The sequence below is a fragment of the Culex quinquefasciatus genome, chromosome 2, assembly GCF_015732765.1.
Source record: "Culex quinquefasciatus strain JHB chromosome 2, VPISU_Cqui_1.0_pri_paternal, whole genome shotgun sequence".
Taxonomy (NCBI): domain Eukaryota; kingdom Metazoa; phylum Arthropoda; class Insecta; order Diptera; family Culicidae; genus Culex; species Culex quinquefasciatus.
This window is the reverse complement of record NC_051862.1, coordinates 39,278,243-39,301,148: the sequence shown is the minus strand read 5'-3', so window position 1 is coordinate 39,301,148 and position 22,906 is coordinate 39,278,243. Positions and strand designations below refer to the sequence as shown.

The window sequence follows — 22,906 nt, the reverse complement described above, 5'->3', positions numbered from 1 at the left end:
AAAAAGAAAAAAAATCCTTCTTCAAAATTGAACAAATAATAATTCGATGCCCGTGTGCTCTCTTGTTCTATCTAGATAGGAATCCCAGCAAGCTTAGTTTAAAAAAGAAAAACCGGCATCGAAGTATAATTTTTCAACACGCAACGGCAGGACAAAATTTCGTCAAAATCAGTTTAGGCCTTTGCAAATTTTTTTTGAAGTTTATGTCCCTCGACTTTGACCAAAATAAAAAAAGTTAAAGAATTTAAATTACAGGCCGCGGTTTCAACATTTGGAGGTATTATAAATGATGTGTTTCACTAATGAAAACACGAAATTATTATTCATTTTGAGTCAATTGCCCATAAGATATTTGAGAATATATTTCATAATTTAATTTTTTTTAATTTTGTTTTGCATTAATTTTTATTTTTATCAGGATTTATTTTTGATTCGTAAAATATTTTTTGCGCAAAACTGTACAAATGTTTTAAAATCTTGATAAAATATATATTTTTTTTGTTTTTAACTGAATTTTTTTTTATTTCTTTTGCATTACCAAAGCTTTTTAGACGATTTAAAAAGTAAACAACAACGGTTAAGCTAAAACTGAAAAAGTGATGTGCTCTAAAAACATTTTTTTTTCTTGAACAAATAATGTTGGTCTTATCGGTGAAAATTTACAGCAGTTTTCCAATTTCAAAACTCTAGTATTTTGAAAAAGAGTGTGCAAATTTCAATGCACGAAGTTGATTATAAAAGGGAAAATCCAGCTGAAAATTTGTCGTAGGCCATTTTTTTTCACTCGAGAATGTAAAAAATTCAAAAGAAAGGTATATGTTTCAATGTTAAAATAATTCCTATTTCAAAGAAGATCAAAATATGACCATAATTTGTTCACAATTTGGCTGATTGTGATTCACAGCCAAATTAACGTGAAAATAACATATAGTTGGACATTTTTATAGTCTGGAAGGTATGACTCAAACTTCATTATAAAACGGTCCAAACATTAACGTGTATTTATTTTGAGAAGCTCTTCTAGAACTCCTTTAACTTTCTGCCACCTAAGCGCCCCTTCTTTGATGAAAAAATAAATTTAGCGCTAAGTATGAATTTTCAAAAACACTTCAGTAGAAATATTCATAAAATTGACGCCTCTAAATATTTTTTATATTTTAAACCAAATTATCTAGTTATTTGTAATTCTATTTCATAATTCAGCGCCCTTTCTGTTTCAAATATCTAATGAGGATGTTATAGCTGACATGAAAATTTTGTACAATCATCGATTTCGGCACCCCCCAAGGGCTGGCGCCCTTGGCGGTCGCCAACCGCGCCAACCCCTAGGTACGGCGCTGTCAGCAACTCAATTTCGTCCAACTTCTTTCTCACTTCGTTGGTGCGGTTCGATTTGAGCGGCAGTGAAGTGTTCGGCAGTCCATTAAGCGTAGTGTGTTTACGTTTTTTTTGTTGTTGTTTTCGCTGACATCGCTGGAGGTCGGTTACTGACCGACCCCGAAAATTAGGGTCCAACCGGTGCAGTTTGGGGAAGTGAATGTGCTTTGGGCGACTCGGAACTCCTTCTTCAAGTTCAACGGGGATAACCGTGACAAGTCCAAAATACGGGATCAGGTTCTGGCCGTTGTTTCCGGATTTATGGCAGAACAATAAATGGTGTTGTGAAGGTGAGAGCTAACAAGCTGTGTTCTAGCTTATTCGAGGTAGATCATCCAAGTGGTATTGGTGGAGCAAATTTGAACAGATAATGAAAAGCCGATTGATAAGAAACGAGCATGGTACGAGGTCAAACCGATACCAATGCCATATGGTAAACACGCGCTTCGCAACTCTCACAACTACAAAGAAACACAGCTTGTTATCAGTTGGCACGCAATGTTGCGTTAGTGTTTGGAGTGTTTTAACCAAAGTGTGCTGATGACTGATTGGCCAATTCTTAGCACAACAATCGTAGTAGCAGCAGCAACTCCCGTGGCATATGGCAATATCGCAGCCTACTTGCGTCATCAGTTTCGACGAGAGGGGTTTTCCACACTGCTTGGCTACAGAGCAGCATGTCGGTTGGACTTTGATGGAAGCAGAAGATGGTTCAGAAATAGAATGAAGTGGAAGTTGTTACTAATGGTGCGTGTTACGTGACAAGGTCTTTCGGAAGCAAACTAAATAGTGCATTTAATGTTAGATTACCCGTTTTCATCTGCTGATATCTGCAGTTTTTCTTTAAAAAGGTCCTATAAACATAATTTTAAATTTTCCTTTTTGGGTGTTTGAATACCACTGACTCATGGCGGTTCTAAAAACATCCAAAAATAAAAAAAAATGAAATTTTTGTAAAAAGTACCTCTTCAAAAAAAAACAAACTCTGGTTATTTTACATTGTAAATGGTTTGAAGAAAAATAAATAAACTTAAAAGTATGTAGTTCATATAAACTTCATATAAAGAATCTTCGATTTAGATATAACTTTGTGGGTGAATGCTTGATATTTTATTTTAAGATATACATATGATTTTGGTTTTCAATTAAAAAAAAAAGAAACATTCGTGAAATTTTCTGCTGTTTTCGGAAAAAAACCTTCTAAAACGAAAATGGACAATAACTCATTTTTAAAACCTTTCTAAAATCAACTTAATTCAACCATATCATATTAAATTCTCAATGCTTCCACTAAGACTATGTTTTTAGAAAATGTAGTAAGTTTTGATGTAAAATTACTCAAAATTGTTCACAATAAACGCATTTTTTTTTCAACAATACTAAATTTTCAATATCAAACGAAGAGAAATTTTGTAATTTTGTAACATTATTTGAGTTTTTTTGAATACTAAAGTTTTCACAAAATAAAGTATTTTTCCAAAGGTACTCAAATTTTTATAATTAGCATTTTTACAATATTAGATTTTTTCCTGAAAATAACTCGAATTTTCATAAAATATCGATTTTTTTCGAAATTATTTAAATTTTCATGAATCGCAATATGGGTTCAAAACGAAGCGAAATTTGGAATTCATTTATACCGTATACCGGGGTGACTTTGATAGGATTTCAATTTGTTTTTGGAATTTTTTGCAACAGGTAAGGTTTTTCTAAAGATTATTATTTTTAAAACATGTACTAGGGTAGGCCACACAAAGTCCATGCACTGTTTTGGCAAACACGTTTATTCAATAGTGTTTGAAAAAAATACGTTAAAAATTCTTAGTTTAAATTCCGGGGTGACTTTGATAGTCATAGCCCAAGTAACATTTTTTCCCAGGAGTTCTACAAGAACTCTTCAAGATAGCTACAGCATAGCAGTTTGGACCGCGGTAGGATAAAATTCTCTTCAAAACTTCTTCAGGAGTTTAGAGGAGTACTTGAAGAGAGTTTTATCCTACCGCGGTCCAAACTGCTATGCTGTAGCTATCTTGAAGAGCTCTTGTAGAACTCTTGGAAAAAAATGTTACTTGGGAGTTTTTCTTGTTAAAATCATATTTAAGGTGTTCAAACTTTATTTGTATGTTAAATGTACCATCACTTAAGTAGCTGATATAGTTTTAAAGAAAAAAATCAATGTTTATATTTAGTTAACTAAGTTTATAAGCTTTTTAACAAAATGCATATATATTTTAGGTAAAATTGTTAAAAAATCGGAATTTTGCCTGAAATTTTTTGAAACTAGTTTTGTTTACAAAATTATCGATTTATATTGCATTTTATACTGAATTTGAAGAACGAATCACAAATTTTCACATTTTACATGAAATTTGTTCAACTGAAATTGCTTATAAATTTGGAGATTTTTTTCAATTGTGTTTCAAAAACACATATTATTTATTATTTACAAACTTATTTAACCTTCTCCTAGTTGAAAATTGTCCAAGGAATCCGAAAATGCATTCCGTTTTCCAATTGAAAATCATGTTCATTGAGAAAATCATGACAATTTGAGAAGTTTAAAATAATGACTATCATCAACATTTTCTTATAACTATAGTTAACTAACTTTTTAAACTTTTCAAAATTTTATGAAACGTTCTTTTTGAGGTACTTTGAACACTTTTGTACCACAGTCAGTATGATTCTAAATAAGTTCCGTAAGTATTTTAATTGTACTCTTCAATTTGCGGAAAAATCGCGAACCTATCAAAGTCACCCCGGCTATCAAGGTCACCCCGTTTACTCAGATATCTATCGAAAAAATATGGTATTTTGTGAATACCATAGTAATTAAAATCTTATAAAGTGAATTTCGCTTCGTTATTTAAAGTTATCGCCGATAGCATTGTCGAAATAACGATAACAATAACAATTGATTATTGTTAACGTTAGACGATAATATTATTGACGATAATTTTATCGATTAACAACCTTGGTTTCTATATATTTCTGTACGTGGCTGTACCACAGGTAGAAGAAGATAAAACTTCACTGTTTCTTAGACGAAATCATTGATTTTTTAAAATAATTAATCGGAAAGAGTTAAATAAAAAAACTAAAATTATGAAACCATGATCATAAACAAATATTTATTTATTATATGTTTTACCAAATCAAACCTAACAAGTTGATGCAGTTCGATTTTAAAAAGAACTGCTGAGATAAATTAAACAATACCTATTAAGTATTCATATAATTAATTTATTGTAGAACTATCAGAAACTTATTAACAAAGCTTAGTTCAAAGTTTTAAGAAGGTCTAAAATTTGAACCAAAGCCACCTACTTCAAATTAGCAATTTCTTGAAAAATGTTAATTTTCAAATTGATGCTCTGAGAATTTTGAAAAATTTAGGTTATCTTTTATTTCCAGAAGTATAAAAACACATAGAAAATCCTTCTAAATATCTAAGTTCTGTAGCAAACAAAAGTTGGATCACATTGTGGAGCACACTCATTTCACAGCTAATCATAGTGCTTCCACTACTGCCACAATGACAATGAATCCACCGTTCGCTAATGGGCGGCATGATTCAAAGGGAAATTGTTTTCGCACCTAATACAGCTGCCACTTATTACCTGCACTCGGTGTGTCTCATAAATAGATGACAATCTAACCGGAGAAAATTACCAACAAAGCCATCAGGCCGTCACTGTGAAATTACCGTCGTAATTCACTCCTAACTAAAAATAGAAGTTGGTTTACCATAACCACGATATAATTTGAAATACGAAAACTTTATGGTAGTAAAGAACTCATGGATAATGTGGGCCAAATGGCCGTTGTCCTCTTCGATGATGAACCAGCTAACCAAATGGGAAAGACCCGACCAAGATCACGTACACCCTTCCCCTGGTTCTAGTGGTTCTTTTTCAGCGTGTACTGCGAACCACCTGGTTCCTGTTGTTCGTTTTGCGAGGAAAAATCGTTTATTTTTAAAAACAATCTCTTTTATTACCAATTATTCTCAACACAAGATCAGAAGTGCTGCCTTTCTTCGGTCAATCTTTGTTGCAAAAAAGGCGACTGAAAAAATGAACCAGAAAACAAAAACAACAGGAAAAGTAATCAACCCAGAGACCGATATAGCGAATCAGCGAGCCGTTGTTGTTAAACAATCGTTACAACGCATTGGTCGTAATCGAAATTCCGAAAAGAAAACACACAAACACAAAAAACAGTTGCATTCAGATGCATCACGAGCAAGAAAAAAAGTAGATCGCGGCGCAAGATAGCATAACATTCGATGGAAAACGAGCGAAAAAGAGAAAGAGTCGAAAAATCCATCATGGAATTGGCTTTGTTCAGGTTGTCTTTCCGCGATCCGCGGAGATTGTTATATATGAGGGGAGATGGACCTGTTTTGGGATATCGTTTAAGCAATGAAAGAAGTTAATTTGATATTGTAATCACAGTACCGGTGTTCGAGACACATCATTTGCGATATTCGAAAATGATGGGAAAAGTACCTTAATCGTGACTGTTGAAATTTAAAGAAATGAAATGAAATTTAAATAAATGAAAGAAAATTTTCTGAAATTTTTGAAACACCATTTGGGTCATTCCAGGTCAACTGAGTACACTTTTGGACTCGACTTTCACCGATTTGGACCAAACTTGGAGGGAACGTTCATCTATCGATAGTTAACAGAAATCCCAAGTTTGGTGCTGATTGGACCATCCCTCTATTTTTGGCACCGACCTCTTTTTTGACGATTTTCTAAAAAACTTTTTTTTCTTTTAATCATAACTTTGCAACTATTTGAGCAAAAGACTTTCTACAGATTGCATTTTATAGAAAACTGTCCAAGGAATTCGAAAAAAATAAAATTTTAACCCTTAAATGCCCACTAGTATTATATTTTAACGTATTAAGTATTAAAATTCAGTTTTGACCAGTTCCTTATATTTTTATTTGTTTTATTTTATCACCATCGTGTTACCCGGACAATTTTACATAATAATCAATGTAAGCCTCAAACTAAAATGAACTATTGGCGAGATACAGCGGTTTTACTAAAAAAAAATGATTTTCTTTGAACAATTTTCTATAAAATGCAACCTGTAGAAAGTCTTTTGCTCAAATAGTTGCAAAGTTATGATCAAAAGAAAAAAAAAAGTTTTTTAGAAAATCGTCAAAAAAGAGGGTGGTGCCAAAAATAGAGGGATGGTCCAATCAGCACCAAACTTGGGATTTCTGTTAACTATTGATAGATGAACGTTTTCTTCAAGTTTGGTCCAAATCGTCGATTACAAAAGTGTACTCAGTTGACCTGGAATGACCCATATTTTTTAATATTGATCACTAGGGCTAGTGATTTTCGCGATTTCACGGAAGCCGCGTAATCCGTGAAATTTGCCCTTGGCCGTGAAATCTGGTCAACACCGTGAAATGCCGTGAAATTCGGAAAAAAAACACTTGAAAAATTACTCCTCAGTGTTAAAAAAATTGATTTTTAAATTAATCCAAACAACAAGTAGAACATTTTGGAAGCATTGATTAAAATAAATTATAAAAATATTGCATGGATAATTAAGATCTAATTTTTTAAAGATATTGATCATTAAAATTCTCTGTGTAAATATGGGTATCCGGCGCCGTCGCTCCGTGCCGTACTCAAACACTTAGGAGCCCAGGGCGGTGAAGTCCTTGTAGATAAAAAGGAAGACACTAGTGGTTGGTACTAGCAATGGAGGCCGACAGCTATGAAGTCAACTTCGTTTATTACGATCATTAAGTATCTCTATCGAAATGCTGACTTTCACATGTTAATATACAGTGAAATGACCTTTAATTGTGACATGCCGTGGATAACAAAATGTGAAATTCAATAAAAGAAATCACAAAATAGTTTGAGTTAAATCTCTGCTAAATTCAGTAAAATAACAATACATAACTTGCATTGTATAACATGAGTAAAAATTCAAAATGATTTGACTATTTAAGGCAGAAAATAAGTTTTTTATTCAACTTTAAAATACAATACATGTTGATAAAATTGATTTTCTAAAGTATTTTTAAGCGTTTGATTTTTTTGTTTTTATAAATGTCAAATGCTGCAAAAACTGTTATAAAGGAGCTTTGCCTAAAATTATTTGAAATAATCAAACATTATAATTCTACTTTTGGTGAATTAAGAATGGTTTTCGTTTGGGGAGACTTTAGCACATTATTTTGATAAAAAAAAACTTTTAGGTCTTTCAGATGTAAAGCTGGACAAAATTGAACTCATACAAAAATTGCAACAAATATTTTGTGTCAGGGTATAATAATTTTGTTCTTTGAACTAATGTTAATTTTTAAAGTAACTTTCCTGTGCACACTAACTTTCAAAACTTTTCAGAAAGTTTTTGACTTTGAGAACTTTTCTACCAAAATCAGTATGATACCATTCATTTTTGAATCGCATTTATAAGTTTACGAAAAAAATTATTAACCTGTCAAACGCACCTTGGGTTATCATACCGTATCGGATTTCAATTTACTTTTGTTATATTTTCTAACAAGGTTTGTCTCAACATTAATATTTTCAAAACATGTGCATTTGGAGCAGGACACACAAGGTACATGCACAATTATTGAAAAAAATGTTTATCCATTTTTTTTTTCTAATTTCAATACTGCTACTTTGAACTGTGGTGTGACTTTGATAGCAATTGCTTTGTTTTTGTTTTTTTTTTTTTTGTAGAATCGGATCTAATGTGTGCAAATTCTATTTTTTACGTCAAATGTATCATTACTAAGGTTGCAGGAAAAAAAAAAACGAAGTTGACTTTATAGTTGTCGGCCACCATTGCTAGTACCAACCACTAGTGTCTTCCTTTTATCTACAAGGACTTCGCCGCCCTGGGTTACAGGAACAGTGTTTAATAAAAATAATCTATTTTATTATTTAGTTTACTAAGCTTAAATAATTTTTAACTAAATTCATAAAATTCCAATAAAATTGATTCCAAGTTAGATTTTTTCCAACAATTAAAAAAATAATTAGTAATATTTATAAAAAAATGATAATTTACATTGCAATTTATACTCAACACAAAGCAAAAAACTAAATATTTTACATTTTATATGAAACAATCTAAAAACGTCAACAAACAAAAAAGACAAGACGAAGTTTGTCGGGTTTAACTTGTTTTATATAAAATATGTGCTATTGAAAACGGCTATAAATTTAAAAATTTCTTGAATAGTACTTAATAACACATGAAATCTATTATTTATAAACAAATTTTATCTTCACCTTGTGAAAAATTGTTCAAAGAATCCAAAAATACTTTCCGTTTTTCGATTTAAACCAATTTTTAGTGAGCAAATCATGACACTTTGAGAATATTGAAATAATTCTATTAATCAACATTTTCTGAATCATAGTTTGTTCACTTACGTAGTACATTGCCTCATAGACAAATCGAACAGAACTGCTGATTGCATGAGTTGGAATGTTAAAAAATAAAGTTTTTAAGCATAAAATATGTTGTATTAAATAGGACCTCTTCATCTATTAAATCCACTGACAAACAACAATGTTTTTCTAAACTGTACTCCAAAGTGCACCTAATTGACCATGTACCTGTACTAAAGTGAAAGTAAATCGTACATCTCGCCTCAATTATTACTTTGAGTTACGCGATAGCCACACCGGCTTCTTCAATCCAAAAGAACCACCCAACGTTGCAATATTTGGATTTATTTCGCATTTTTAAAACCACCGATTTTACGCCGTTACGCCAACTCTTTCTCTCTCTGCCCGTGTTCAACGCTGAGCCTGATTGTTGTTTTTATGTTTGTTTTATTTTATTTTTTTCACAGATAACCAAAAAAGAGTGCACTGACCAACGAAACAAAAAAAAGTGCACAAAACCATTCCGTCGTCGAGGAAGAGAAAAACATTCGCAGCCAACAAAGTAGAAGATCAATCAACAGTCCTACAACTCAACGCAGATTGAACGAGAGAGAGTCAGAGAGAGAGAGCGAGATCGTCAACAAAAGGGAAAACTCTTGCACGGGGTAGCTGCCCCTAATTTCGCCCCATCGGTCCATTTCGCACCACGCGAAAAAACACTTCAGTGGTGGCGTTTCAGCGCGGCGCTTCTCGGCGTTGCTCAGCGTTTGAAGAGAACGACCGCGTTGAGCGGCTCACGCTCAGGAGTTGCGCGTAGACTGTTGGCGCGAGCAGACCGCAGAAAGCACGCTCAGACCGCGGTTCCGGGGCAGCGGTTCAAGTCAAATTCTGTACTCTACCCCAAAGAAGGACTTGACTCGAGGTGATCAGGTCCGGGGAAGAACCGGAGTGTTCAAGAGGTGATCGTCTTAGATCGTGGTTTAGATCGTGCTGGAGCACCGACGAGGTAGGACGTGGTTCTTGAAGCAAATCTCTGAAGTGAACTCCGCGGTGTTCAGTGAAAGGAAACGGTGAACTTGGCCGTTGACGGAGATCTGCCTGGTGCGCTTGTCAGGGTCCTTTCGTCGATTGAACTCTGAGTGCTGGCGTAGAATAATCGGTCAAAAATGGCCGTCGATCACACGCTGGAGGAGCTGATGGGAATGCTGGGTAAGTTAAGGGGTGACCTCAAATTAAGGGCCAGCTCAAAAGCAAGCAAATAATTTGAAATTAAAATCGTGCCGATCGGCCGCCGGCTGGTGATGTCGTGGAATAGTTTCTGGGTGGTTGACTAAGCGTGACTATTTGGAAGTTGAGCGCAAGTTATTGCGAGTGGCGCGCGTGCCCGCGATCATTAGTAAAGAGTGTGGAAGCAGAGTTGGCAAGGTCTGTGAGGATCGGAACACTTAGAAAATGCATTTGTGGGGAACGAGGTTGGCAAGCGTCAGGTGAATGCTAATATGAAGAGAGGGGGTTTTAGGAGTTTAAGGCTGATGGAAGGTGAAATGTGGTGACGGTGACGATGATGAATGGTGTTAACAGGGTAGTTTTGTTCAATTGATACTGGGTTAAGCTACTTGCTTCAGCAAATATATTATGGTGGTGTCAGCCGGGTCACGTGATTGATAATGCTGTTACATCATAACTCGATGCAATAGAAAATAGTTTTGTAGTTAAAAAAAGTAAATCTTTCCTTGTTCCTGAGGGGAACACCCTTGAAGAGTAACGGGGCCGGCATTTACAAAGCGGATTCAGTGGCAGTTTCATTCTCAACTTAATGTTAACATTTTAAGATTAATGTTAACATTCCATAGGTCGCCTCCCTAAGGTGTCGTGATAAGGTCCAGTTTGTGACGATACACTACCTTCCCTTTACTAAGCAATCGATTCCAGAAGGGAAAAGATCACCAGTTGTGTTGGTCCGAGCCGGGATTTGAACCCCGATCTACCGCTTACGAGGCGGAAGCGTTACCACTGGGCTACGTGACTCGGTCGTTTTGTAGTTTGTGCTGATTTAAATTTATTTTAAACTCAGAAGTGATTTTCTATCAATATTGAAGTTCATAAATTCATTTAAATAAGAAAAAAATCAAAAATATCTGAATTAAAAATTGGTCACTCAATCACAAAAAAAGCAATTTTAAATTTGATTTTTAAAGCTCAGATCAGAAAAAAAGTTGATTAAGAGAGCTTTAGTTTTTTAAGGATCTTGGGAAGAAAAGTGGTTTGGTCAGAAAATCATTTGAAAATTTACAAACTGATCAACACAATTTCGAATGCATTTTTATTTCAATTTCTGAAAGGATGAATAAATTTAAGATTTAAAAAAATAACTTTTTCAAATGTTTCCTTTTTAGAGCAATTCTCTGACTTCAGCCATCTAATTTAATTTGCATTTTTTTATTTAGACGAAACTTTTTGGGTGCCTTCTGTTTGCCAAAAGATTAATTTTATAGTGTTGGTATGTCCTTAAAAATTTGGCAGCTGTCCATACATAAATGGTATGTGAAAAATTAAAAATCTATGTGCATTCAAATTTTGGTCGGATTTTTTTGCTGATTTTCTGCTTTGACACTAAAAACTGATTTCCAAAAACACACTGATTTAGGGAACATAAAATGCAACCTTTTAAGAAAATTCAACAATGGTCAAAAAATCTTCGACAAAAGTTGCAGTCATACCTTTTTTAAAAAAATGTGCATATTTTGCCCATTTTTTAAAAACATTGCTAAGCTGAGGAAATGTCCTATATTTCGCTTTTCTGCACATTGTTGCAACGGCCTTTGGTTGCTGAGTAATGGACAGGCAAAGATACAAAAATAGGACAAATTACACTTAAAGTCAGAAGTTTCCCTCAAAAGGGTACTTTCAATCCTCAAAAAGGATACTTTCTATCCTTTTTTAAAGTTCACCCGGCGTCACCATTTTAAAAGGGTATGTCAAATTCAGTACATTTTCGATACCTTTGACGACGGGTGAACTTGAAAAAAGGATACTTTTTACTTTGAGTGGAGATTTTCTCAGTGTTGCCCTATTAAGTAGAGATGAAAAAAAAATCCTTTGTCTTATGCTCGATTGGTACCTCCGTTTGACAGTTCTCGTGCTTCGATTGGTACTTTTGGTTTGAGTTGTCCGTTCTCTAATAAGTTCTAGGCTCTCTACTATTAACCCTCGTTTCTTGATTACTTATATTTTGGGACCGATTTTCTGTGTTGAAAAATGTTTTTTTTTATATTTCTGTACTTCCCAATAAAAAATGTATCAAATTTAATAATCAAAAAGATTTTTTTTTAAATTTCCAAAAACAATTAGTTTTGACATTTCAAAAAATTCAAAATTTTCTAATCATTTTTTTTTTTAATTCAAAATTAGACCACTAGTTCCCGAGATATCAGTAAACGAGATTTTTTTTTCTTTTAGCTTAGCATGGGCATGTCTCAGAAATCGAAGGAAATTCAAAAATGCAAAACATAGACATTAATTCCAAAATGTTTTTTTTTCACTGAGATGAGCTAACATGGGTACACGGCAAAAAAAATCCGATGGTAAAATCGCATGTAAAAGCATGCACATCACCTTCGTCAAAATAGACACTTAATATTACACGCTGCATGTACAATTTTTGTAAACACAAAAAAAAAAGTTGCAACCGACGGGACTCAAACCCAGCATCTACAGTAAGGACTGGCACCTTAGCCCACTCGGTCATCAGACCGATGAAGTATTGAAAGGATAAACGTATATGTGAGCTTGACATTTCGGTCAAGTAGGTTTCCCATACTGATAGGCTACATATTTCAGGGTGTAATATTACACAGAATTTCATAAAATAATGCAAAATTTATTTCACACCCAGGCATTTTACACGCAGCTGGATTATTACTTTATTTGCTGTGTATAATGTTTTTTTTTTAAATTGAAACCTAACGACATTTTTAAAGCAAATTTCCTAAAAAATACTTTAACTTAAAAACGGTACACTAGGTCAAACTTTCACTAAAGTTCTTTTTTTATTTCAAATTTGATTTAACATTGAAAATTATATAAAACAAAATCTTTTACCATTTTCTGGATTTTTTTTAAATAAATTTGGGCCATAGCTAATTTTATTTAAAGTTTATCAAAAAGATCATGAGGCAAAATTTTATTGACTGAAATTTACATTTTCATTGAAAAAACATGTAAAATTGATTGAAAAATATTCAGAATCCATTGCATAATAAAGCTTATTTGTATACAAATAAAGACACTCCCCCCCCCCCCCCCAGCGAACTTTGATCAGAGCGGGGGGCAGAAACTTGAAATAAAATTTGTGCCAACCTAATAAGAAAAAATAAAATCATAAATAATAAAGATTGGAATTCAATGCAAAGATGACATTTTATGTCTCTTTAAAAATATTAAAAAAATAAACAAAATGAAAAAATAAAGGTTTTGGGGAATTAAATTTTAAACTTTCCAAAATCGAAGAGATTGTATTTAAAAAAATAATATAAAAAATAACCCTGCAAATTTAGAAAAAAACACAAAATTTTTAAATGAAAAATGTTGTTCTAAATGAAAATATGATGAAGATTCAATGTAGATTCGAAAAGTACATTAAAATTTTCATTATCAAATTTACAACTCCAATACTTCCAACTTACGTGAAATTTTCCGAGGATTCCGAATATGATAAAATTGAGACTAAAAAGTGTCACTATGGAGGCCTACAGGGCAAAAACTGACTTTGTAAAATGTTTGATATAGAAAAATTGAAAAACTATGAGAAAAACTGCGATTGGCCAAAAATTTCATTCCGTAGGCTTATATTCCATGTAATTCCCTAACTTTTGACCTATGGGAGTATGGGTGTTTGAGGCTGTTGCAAAAAGTTATTAAGGTTTTAAAAAAATCAATTTTCAACAGTAATTTGAAAAAGCTATGAGAAAAAGTCAAACCAATCCTGGATGTCTATGGCACATTTTGAAGTGCTTCAAAAGACCTTTCGAATGCATCTTAGAGAGTTGGCATTGATGAAGTTTTATGGAAATGCGAGCAATTTTAAGATTTTTTTATGTTTTTTCGACCTCAAACTTCAAAGCCCGTTTTAACCCACTTCCCTTAGTCGTAGAGGTCTCATATTTGGCATGAGTTCATCTCATGTATAGACAAACAAACGCTGAAAGTTTCATCCAAATCGGAGCACTTCGATACGACTTCTAGAACAAACCGAGCAATATTTACAAATACTGCCTCTTATAATGACAAAAAAATAAGATTTGGGACCACATACCAAGTTTTAGAAACAAATATTATCATAAATTCATTTATATTTCGTTTAATTTTTGATATTAGCATAAGGCCGTTGCAAATATTTTTTAAAATTTATGTTTAAGTACAAAATTGGTCCGAAAAATAAGGGGCAACATTTTATTTCAAAAAACATCAAATTTTTATGTGAACAGAAGTCTAATCAACTGAGAACAATCTAAAATGCCTTTTTCTGCATTGATAATGCATTTAACACCCTTTTTCATTTAAATGTTGACACCGTGGCCTGTGATTTCATTTTTAAAACTTTATTTTTTATTTTTTGCTCCTCATCCTCTCGACTTAGACTTGAATTCATGAAAATTTTGTTTCTTAGACTTATGCTTGTTTGCTGTTAAATTGCCGTGAAATTTATGTTATTTTTCAGCAAAAAATAATTAGCTTAAATTATTTAGTAAAGGCATTTAAGGAGGCTTCTATGATCACTTGTCATGTAAAAAGTATAAAAAAAGAGAAATTCAGTTTGCAATTAGTTAATGACAATTTAAGATTGGTACTGTCAATCTAGTTTACCAAATTATGTAGATTTGATTACTTGATGAAAACTAAATATTGAAAAAAATACAATTTTATTTATACATGTCGCCAAAACATGACTTCCAAAGATGTGACCTTGACTGACTCATTAAAACACATCAACATTTTATTACTTCACTAGCAAAAGCATTTTTCACCAATCACTGCTCCTTATCAATCAAATTCCATCCCCAAAGCCCATCCACGTGGTGAGACAATGTAGAATGCCAAAAAGGAGAGATTACTCAATCGTTTAACGACTCTGAACTTGGCAGTGTCTCCTCATTCAAAATCAAAAGAAAAAATTAAGTACCTTGTACAATCTCACTTTACACGAAGCTGTTGCAAAGCCACACACGGCTTGTTCACACACATTTGGGACGTGATAAGATAAGACTCATCATCAGCTAGCCGGGATGATGACGGTCCGGTCATCCTCGACTTTAATTCTAAAGTCGAGTGCTCGGCAGTCAACTGACTAATCCGCCCTGTAAATAGCATGTGCGAGCTACTGATCATAGTTGGTGGAATTTATACGATGGTTTATAGTGGCTTAAGTACAAACTTGTAGCGTGTGTTTACTAAACTGAAGCAGTTCGGAGGAATGAGAGTTCATCAAATTGATTGATTTCATCGCAGGAGTGCTTTTCTGTATCGAGTCTATTAAGTTTTTATCGTGGCATCGATAAATATCCCTCTTTTAACAGAACAAGCTCGTGAACAAGCTTATTTGTTCAAAATTTACATATTTGTCCCATAAATCAAGTGTCTTAAGGTGTGACTTCAATGTTGGACAGTAAGCACTTACCGATGTTTTTGGTTGGCATTCTTATCTTTCAAATCATTTAACAAAATTGATAAGTTTTTTCATTCATGATCCATTATCGGTCAAACTACCTTGAAAGCGGAGTAAGTTGATGCCAAGATTTAATATCCCCGCTGCTGATGGCTGTGTGGTCACGGAAAACTCGTTCTCCAAGTGAGCCGCATTAATTTCAAAAATAAATTGTCAAGCCAGTTTGATCTGTCAACGCGGGAGGAAAGGCCATGTGAGCAGTAGCAGCAACAGGTTGGCGCTACTCACTTACGCAAATTAGTTGTTGGTTTTAAATGATTGAGTTGGATACCTGGAAAAAAATTCGTTTTATATTTATAAATTTCTTAAAATTTATCTTTTTGAATTATTCGTTCCTTTTAAATACTTATAATTTCATTAATATTACTTTTTGAATTATTAAAGAACTTCAGTCTTTTTAAAAGAATCATTTAAATTATAACAAAATATTCTTCACTTTAGAATTTTGATTAAAAATGAAAAAAATATTTTTGTAGGGCTTCAAAAAAATAAAAAATGGAAAACCCTATTATTTAAACGCTGCTACCGGAAGTGCAACTGCTTATTTTTAGTAACCTTCACGGAACGTCATAATTGAAATGATCATCATGGTTGATAAACTAAGGTTGGTAAATATTTTCAGTCCTAGTAGTGAGCGCGTCCAACGAAAGTAAACAACTTGCAAAGATGCATCTTCGATGTCGATTCTTTCACTTAGTCAGCCCGTCTCAATATAAGGTCGATCGACAATTACCAAAGCAAACAGAACGGTCGTTTTGCAAATTATTTCGATTAACACAATTGAATTGTTTGGTAAACACATATTTTTCGCGCAACGAAAGTCTCAGACTGAACGTCAACAACCTTTTTTTTTATTAAATTTGACGTTAACGGAATCGCGTCACATTGCATGTGAGTTCAATTTGATTCAATTACTGCGGTGAAATCGACGACATGACGATCCTTCTCGGGCATCGTGTACGGCAATTTGTACCTATCAATATTCCAGACTTAGATCGGTAAGGGAAATCCCGTAGTTAATTGAGTTTCGCCCTGTTATGGAGATCCAAATTTGAATAAATGTCGTTATACTGTTATTTTTTTTTTTAAATAACGCATCATTTTTAGCTGAAATATCAAAATGATGATTAAGTGGCGCCTAACATAATGTAAAGCCTGTCTATCTATCTGTTTTTTTTTTGTGTCGGAAGAATGCTTCACTGTCAATTTAGCTTAATTGAGAAGTTGAAGGAATTTTGGTGATGCCTTTCAATTTAGATCAATTTGCGTGGTGCCTTTTTTCTTCGCTTGACCGGGTCGGTACGTTTTATGATGAGCAATTTGAACTTTTTTAAAGTTTGTCCTTGATTGGGAATTGATGCTTGATCAAAGGGAAGGGTGACCCAAATCATGTCCATCTCTAAACTGCCCCTGATCGCATAAATGTCCCATATGCATTTTAATCCCTTTTGAGTTATTGATGCAGTTTGGTTCAAAATCGTGTGCTCTTTCAGAAAAGCCTTTAATTAATCATACAGCAATTCCACACGAAAACAGCATGGAAATAAACAAAAGTGCTCGGATCGGGCTCAAAAATTTTCTGGGGGTTCCCTGGTCGAAATAATTAGACCCGTATTTTTTTGTTTGGCCATTAGGGTGACCTACGCCGTGTTAGGGTGGTCTAAAAAATGGCCATTTTCGTCGATTTTCACAAAAACCACTTTTTTTAAAAAATCATATCTCCGCGTCATTTCATCCGATTTTAGCTGTCTTAGACGCAAAAGAAAGGTGATAAGTTGGTCTTTCAAAGAAAAATAATAAAAAGTTTCAAAAATCTTGCCTAACATATCAAAAGGGCGTATCAAACATTAAAATGCCGTTTTGACGGTGTCTGGACCAAAGAGCCTATGTCTGGAAATATTTTTATCGGATTTCCCGGACATTTTTATATAACATACTAAAAAATGGGAGGAGTTCATCAACGGGATTCCGAGATATGATTTTTTGAAAATAAAATCCGTGTTTTTCGACACGCCGCGCGCAAAAACCGGAAATTAACGAAATCGGCAAAAAAAACAACTTTTTTCACTAAAACTGCGATAACTTTAAAATTTCAGCGATGGCCTTTACATGTCTGGGTACCAAAAGTTGCCGTTTTTTTGGTTTTTTGCCGATTTCGTCATTTTCCGGTTTTTGCGCGCGGCGCGTCGAAAAACACGGATTTTATTTTCAAAAAATCATATCTCGGAATCCTGTTAATGAACTCCTCCCATTTTTTAGTATGTTATGTAAAAATTTCTGGGGAATCTGATAAAAATATTTCCAGACATAGGCTCTTTGGTCCAGACACCGTCAAAACGGCATCTCAAAGTATCATACGCCCTTTTCATATGTTAGGCTAGATTTTTGAAACTTGTTACTATTTTTCTTTGAAAGGCCAACTTATCACCTTTCATTTGCGTATAAGTCAATTGAAATCGGTTGAAATGGCGAGGAGTTATGATTTTTCTAAGAAAGTGGTTTTTGCGAAAATCGACGAAAATGGCCATTTTTCAGACCACCCTAACACGGCGTAGATCACCCTAATGGCCAAACAAAAAAATACGGGTCCAATTATTTCGGCCAGGGAACCCCCAGAAAATTTTTGAGCCCTATCCGAGCACTTTTGTTTTTTTTCCGTGCTGTTTTCGTGGGGAATTGCTGCATAATTATTGCAGTACAAATTAGGGCTGAGTAGAGAAACTTCTGGTTTTCATCTTTCAATTATTTTTGTAACTTTTTCATGTGCATTTTATAATAAGCGTTTTGTTGCATTTTCGTTCTAATAAATCGTTTCAACATTAACCAAAACATGAGATCGATTCGACCTCTACTACCATAGTTATTCAACTGTCTCATTGTAGACGCTATTGGCAGGAACAATGAGACAGATGGGAAACAATGAGACAATCTACGAAAATCAATACGATTCTAGCTAAACTTCATGTGTTTGTGTTGTATCATTGCAGGTGACAGGTGACTAAATACTAAAATAGTAGTTTATGCAACAAGTTGCAAAAAGTGGATTTTTTCAGCACGAGTCGTACATTTATCCAACGAGGTTCACCGAGTTGGATAAATACGAAGAGTGCTGATAAAATCCAGTTTTGCAACGAGTTCCATACAACATTTTTTGCAAATCCGAAAAACACCCATTGAGTGAAATTTTAAGTCAAATTTTCATGTATTTTGTCAATAAATCGTTTAAATCAAAAAATATTGAAAAGTGTTACTTTTCGAAACAAGTGCTGAAAAGTTCAACTTTTCAGCACCCATTTCAGTGCTGAAAAGTAGAACTTTTCAGCATTTATTTTGAAAAGTGTTGCTATTCGATTTTGTTATTTTTGGTACAGAAAAGTAGGCTATTTCGTCGTTCAAGAATGACAGGAAAAGTAAGTAGTTTCACGACGGAATTGCAAAAAGTATTTTTTCCGTCGTGAAACTACTTACTTTTCCTGTCATTCTTGAACGACGAAATAGCCTACTTTTCTTAACCAAAAATAACAGAATCGAATAGCAAAACTTTTCAAAATAAATGCTGAAAAGTTCTACTTTTCAGCACTGAAATGGGTGCTGAAAAGTTGAACTTTTCAGCACTTGTTTCGAAAAGTAACACTTTTCAACATTTTTTTGATTTGAACGATTTATTGACAAAATACATGAAAATTCGACTTAAAATATCACTATGGGTGTTTTTCGAAATTGCAAAAAATGTTGTATGGAACTCGTTGCAAAACTTGATTTTTTCAGCACTCGTCGTATTTATCCAACTCGGTGAACCTCGTTGGATAAATGTACGACTCGTGCTGAAAAAATCCTCTTTTTGCAACTTGTTGCATAAACTACTATAAATTATATAAAAAACATTTTATATATAGTACAAAACTTTATATCTTTTGTAAAATAAAGTTAAAACTCAATAAACGTGCCAAAAATCACTACCATTTCATGTTTTGTAAGATTGCCATCGATTTTGAAAAGTTTAATGAAGAAAAATCAAAATGTCTTAGTGTTACCTATGGGCTGAAAAAAGATGGGAACAATGAGACAGCTCTGGATTCTACGTGTATTCTCAAATCTGGTAAAATCTAATGTTTTCAGTTGATTCGACTTCTATTTTAGGCCGTTGCAAATATTTTTTAAAGTTTATGTCGCCTCCCCCCCCCCCCTCCAAAATTTGTCCGAAAAATCAGGGGGCAAAAACATATTTTTTGCAAAAAACTTTAAAATTTCAATGAAAATAGATGTTAAATCAACTGAAAACAATCTAAAATGCATCTTACTGCATTGATAATCATATTTAGCATGTTTGGGCTGGATTAAACATATTTTGATTTTTTTTTATGAAATTCCAAAGCACCGCAAAAACTTTTTTTTTCGCGAAAAATAAAATTTTCGTCAATACTTAGATAACTTCAAAAATATTTGCAACGGTCTTAATATGACATGTATTTTCATTAAAATTTCGATGTTATTTGCTAAATGTTATCATGCTAAATTTGATTATCAATGCAGGGAAATGCATTTTGACCGTTTTCAGTTAATAAGACTTGTACCTTCTTTAATTTAAGGTGAAGCCGTTGATCATTTTCGATGAAAATTGATCATCAATATAAAATATTCTGTATTAAATTCAATTCAACGGATTTCTTCACCAATAGAAATCAGCATGTGCCGGTTGTTGCCTTCTTGAAGCCACTGAAAGAATTGTTGGTCTAAATCAAATGTGTTTCAAAATTTATATAATTTTGTGGTACAATCATTGACGACCTAGTTGGCAATCATTGATTAATAACGATTTCCATAACTTTGTAAGGAATGGGATAATCGTTACTAAAAATAATCAGCATGTGTAGGACACTATTCTGAACAACTTGTAGAAGGAATTTTGTCAAAATATTGATAGCAACTCAAAATTTATATCTTTGAATGAAAAATCATGGCAATGATGGGAGTCTTTACGTTAAATCATGAGGTTTTTTAAAATCTTTTTTTATCCCCTGATTTTTCAAGCTGATGTCGAAAGGGGGACGATATTGACTAAGAAAAATATTTGCTACAACCTAATTCATAAAAAGATTTACTTTAATACTTTTCCAAATTCAATCTAGCACATTTGTAACCACCAATAATTTTTGTGTTTTCAGTGAAATCAAAAATGTTGTTTTATTTTATTCATTTTGAAAAGAAATGAATGATGTTTTTTTTTTAATTAAATTAAGGTTACAAAAGGTGCTCATTTATCGCTATACGATAAAACGAAATTCAAACAAAAAATATGTTAGAGATGGAGTTGAAACAATAAAATGTATACAAAAAAAGAACAAAAATAAAAGCCAAATAAAACGTTGCATCAGCAATATTTGATTGCTAAAGCATGAACACAAAGAAATGATTCTTATTTGAATTTTGTTTTAATATGGACATTTGTTCGCATGCTCGTTTTTTTTTAATTTAGACGCTAAACTTAACATTAAATATTTTGTGAGCGGGTCGGAAATATTGGTGATACTAAGATGATAAAGAACAGAGTAAAAAAATGGCAATTCTCAATATTAATGTGGATTGATTTAATGTAAACAGAATGTAAATTTATCGTAAAAAAAAGTCTAACAATGAAAGTAAAACAAAAAAAGTGCGTCGATTTGGCTCAAAATAGGAGTGACCTATGGCCCAAATGATTACACGGTGCTCAAAATACCGTTATTATGAAAAAAAATGCAATCTGAGATTTTGGTATCTATCGATTCCTTACACCATAACGCATCTCTGAGCAAAAAATTAAAACATTCGCTGATGTAGTTTTCGAGATATAACCCTTTTAAGATGTTACATCCGATTTTTAATAAGAAAATCAAAACAGTCCAAACAATTTCAGCATTTCAAGAAATATGCATTCCGAGATAATGATGAATTTTGCTTCATATGACTGTCAAGTATCTCTGGGTCAAGTTTCAGATGGTTTGCTGATGTAGTTCTCGAGATACAGCCATTTAAAAAATATTTCCGACTTTTTGCAAGAAAATCTTTAAAATCAATACACTTTCAGCATTTCAAAGAATATGCATTTCAAGATAATGATGGATCTTGCTTCATATGACTGTCAAGTATCTCTAGGTCATGATTCAGATGGTTTGGTGATGTGCTTTTTTCAACTTTTTCACTCCGATTATATAGGTTTTCTAAGGAAATACTGGAAATAACAATTTAAAATGATTGTATCTCAAAACCTACATCAGCAAACCATCTGAAACATGACCTAGAGATACTTGACAGTCATATGAAGCAAGATCCATCATTATCTCACCTCCAAAATCTCGCATTGCCTTTTTTTTTCATAATAACGGTATTTACTCTTTTTTTGTTTTGCCAATATAGCAGGCCGTGTTAGGATGGTCAAAAAAATGACAGTTTTCGTGGATTTTCGCAACAACCAAAAATTTACCAAAACAGTGTTCTTACATTCGAAGGCAGAGCCTCTTACAAGTTTCGGCGCTCATATTTGGGTTTTACTAAAAAATGACCGTATTTTTAAATTATGTAAATTATTTGAAAAAAGTTAATAGCTCAATTTTTTGTCAAAAATCTTTATTTATGAAAATTGAAACAATTTCTATGTTTAATAAGTGATCTGTGAAATAGAAAAGGGACCAAGTATTCCTCAATGCCTCAATTTAATCGCTTTTTTGAATGTTGAAAGTCCATTTTTTTTAAATAAAAGTCAGTTGATTGGTTGGTTGAAATTGTGTCGATGCTCTTCAATTAGCTTCAATTTGAGCGAACGACTGCTTTCAACATTTGGGGGCAGAGCTTTTGGATTTAGTCATTTTTCAATGTTTGATCTAGATAAGTAATCAATTTTAATTTACAAAAACAAAAGTCCTTTTCTTGGACTACTTGCGATCGCTTCTCTCTGAGCGTTCCACAACGTGGGTCAAAACTGTTAATAAAAACTACCCACCGAACGCGCGTCGTGACGTGGGTGTCGTCTAGCTCCGATCTTGTTACCGACCGAAACAGGCCCCCAGAAACACCACCCGCCGTTCGATCGATTCACGTCACCGAGACGATCTCAATGAAACCCGCAAATATTGTCCTCCACCCCATATCAATAACAATCCACTTCACACGATCACCCTAATTGATTGAAAACTTTTCTTCTTCTTCCTTTTCAGGCGACTTTGGTCGTTACCAGGGCTTCCAGTTCGTGCTGCACCTGCTGGCGGCCATAACTGCCGGCCTGCACATGCTTTCGTTGGTGACCGTGGCGGCCGTTCCGGAACATCGATGCTTCATCGAGGGGGTGGATTCGCTGAACGGGACTTCCCTGTTGAACGCTAGCAGTTCCATGATGGATGTTGATTTGCTGGGGGATTACATCCCGTTGAACGCGGCCGGT

At 33.6% G+C, this 22,906-nt stretch overlaps 1 protein-coding gene across 1 annotated transcript in view; it reads left to right on the top strand.

Annotated features, from left to right (window-relative positions):
• The first annotated feature begins 1,368 nt into the window (after positions 1–1,368).
• LOC6045961 (organic cation transporter protein) overlaps positions 1,369–22,906 on the top strand; it is a 23,103-nt gene continuing 1,565 nt past the window's right edge. The window contains exons 1-3 of the mRNA XM_038255837.1: positions 1,369–1,667; positions 9,233–9,974; positions 22,683–22,906. The exon at positions 22,683–22,906 is cut by the window's right edge and continues 1,565 nt beyond it. Coding sequence (XP_038111765.1) covers positions 9,932–9,974; positions 22,683–22,906 — 267 coding nt within the window. The 5' untranslated portion in view covers positions 1,369–1,667; positions 9,233–9,931. The remainder of the gene's footprint in view (positions 1,668–9,232; positions 9,975–22,682) is intronic.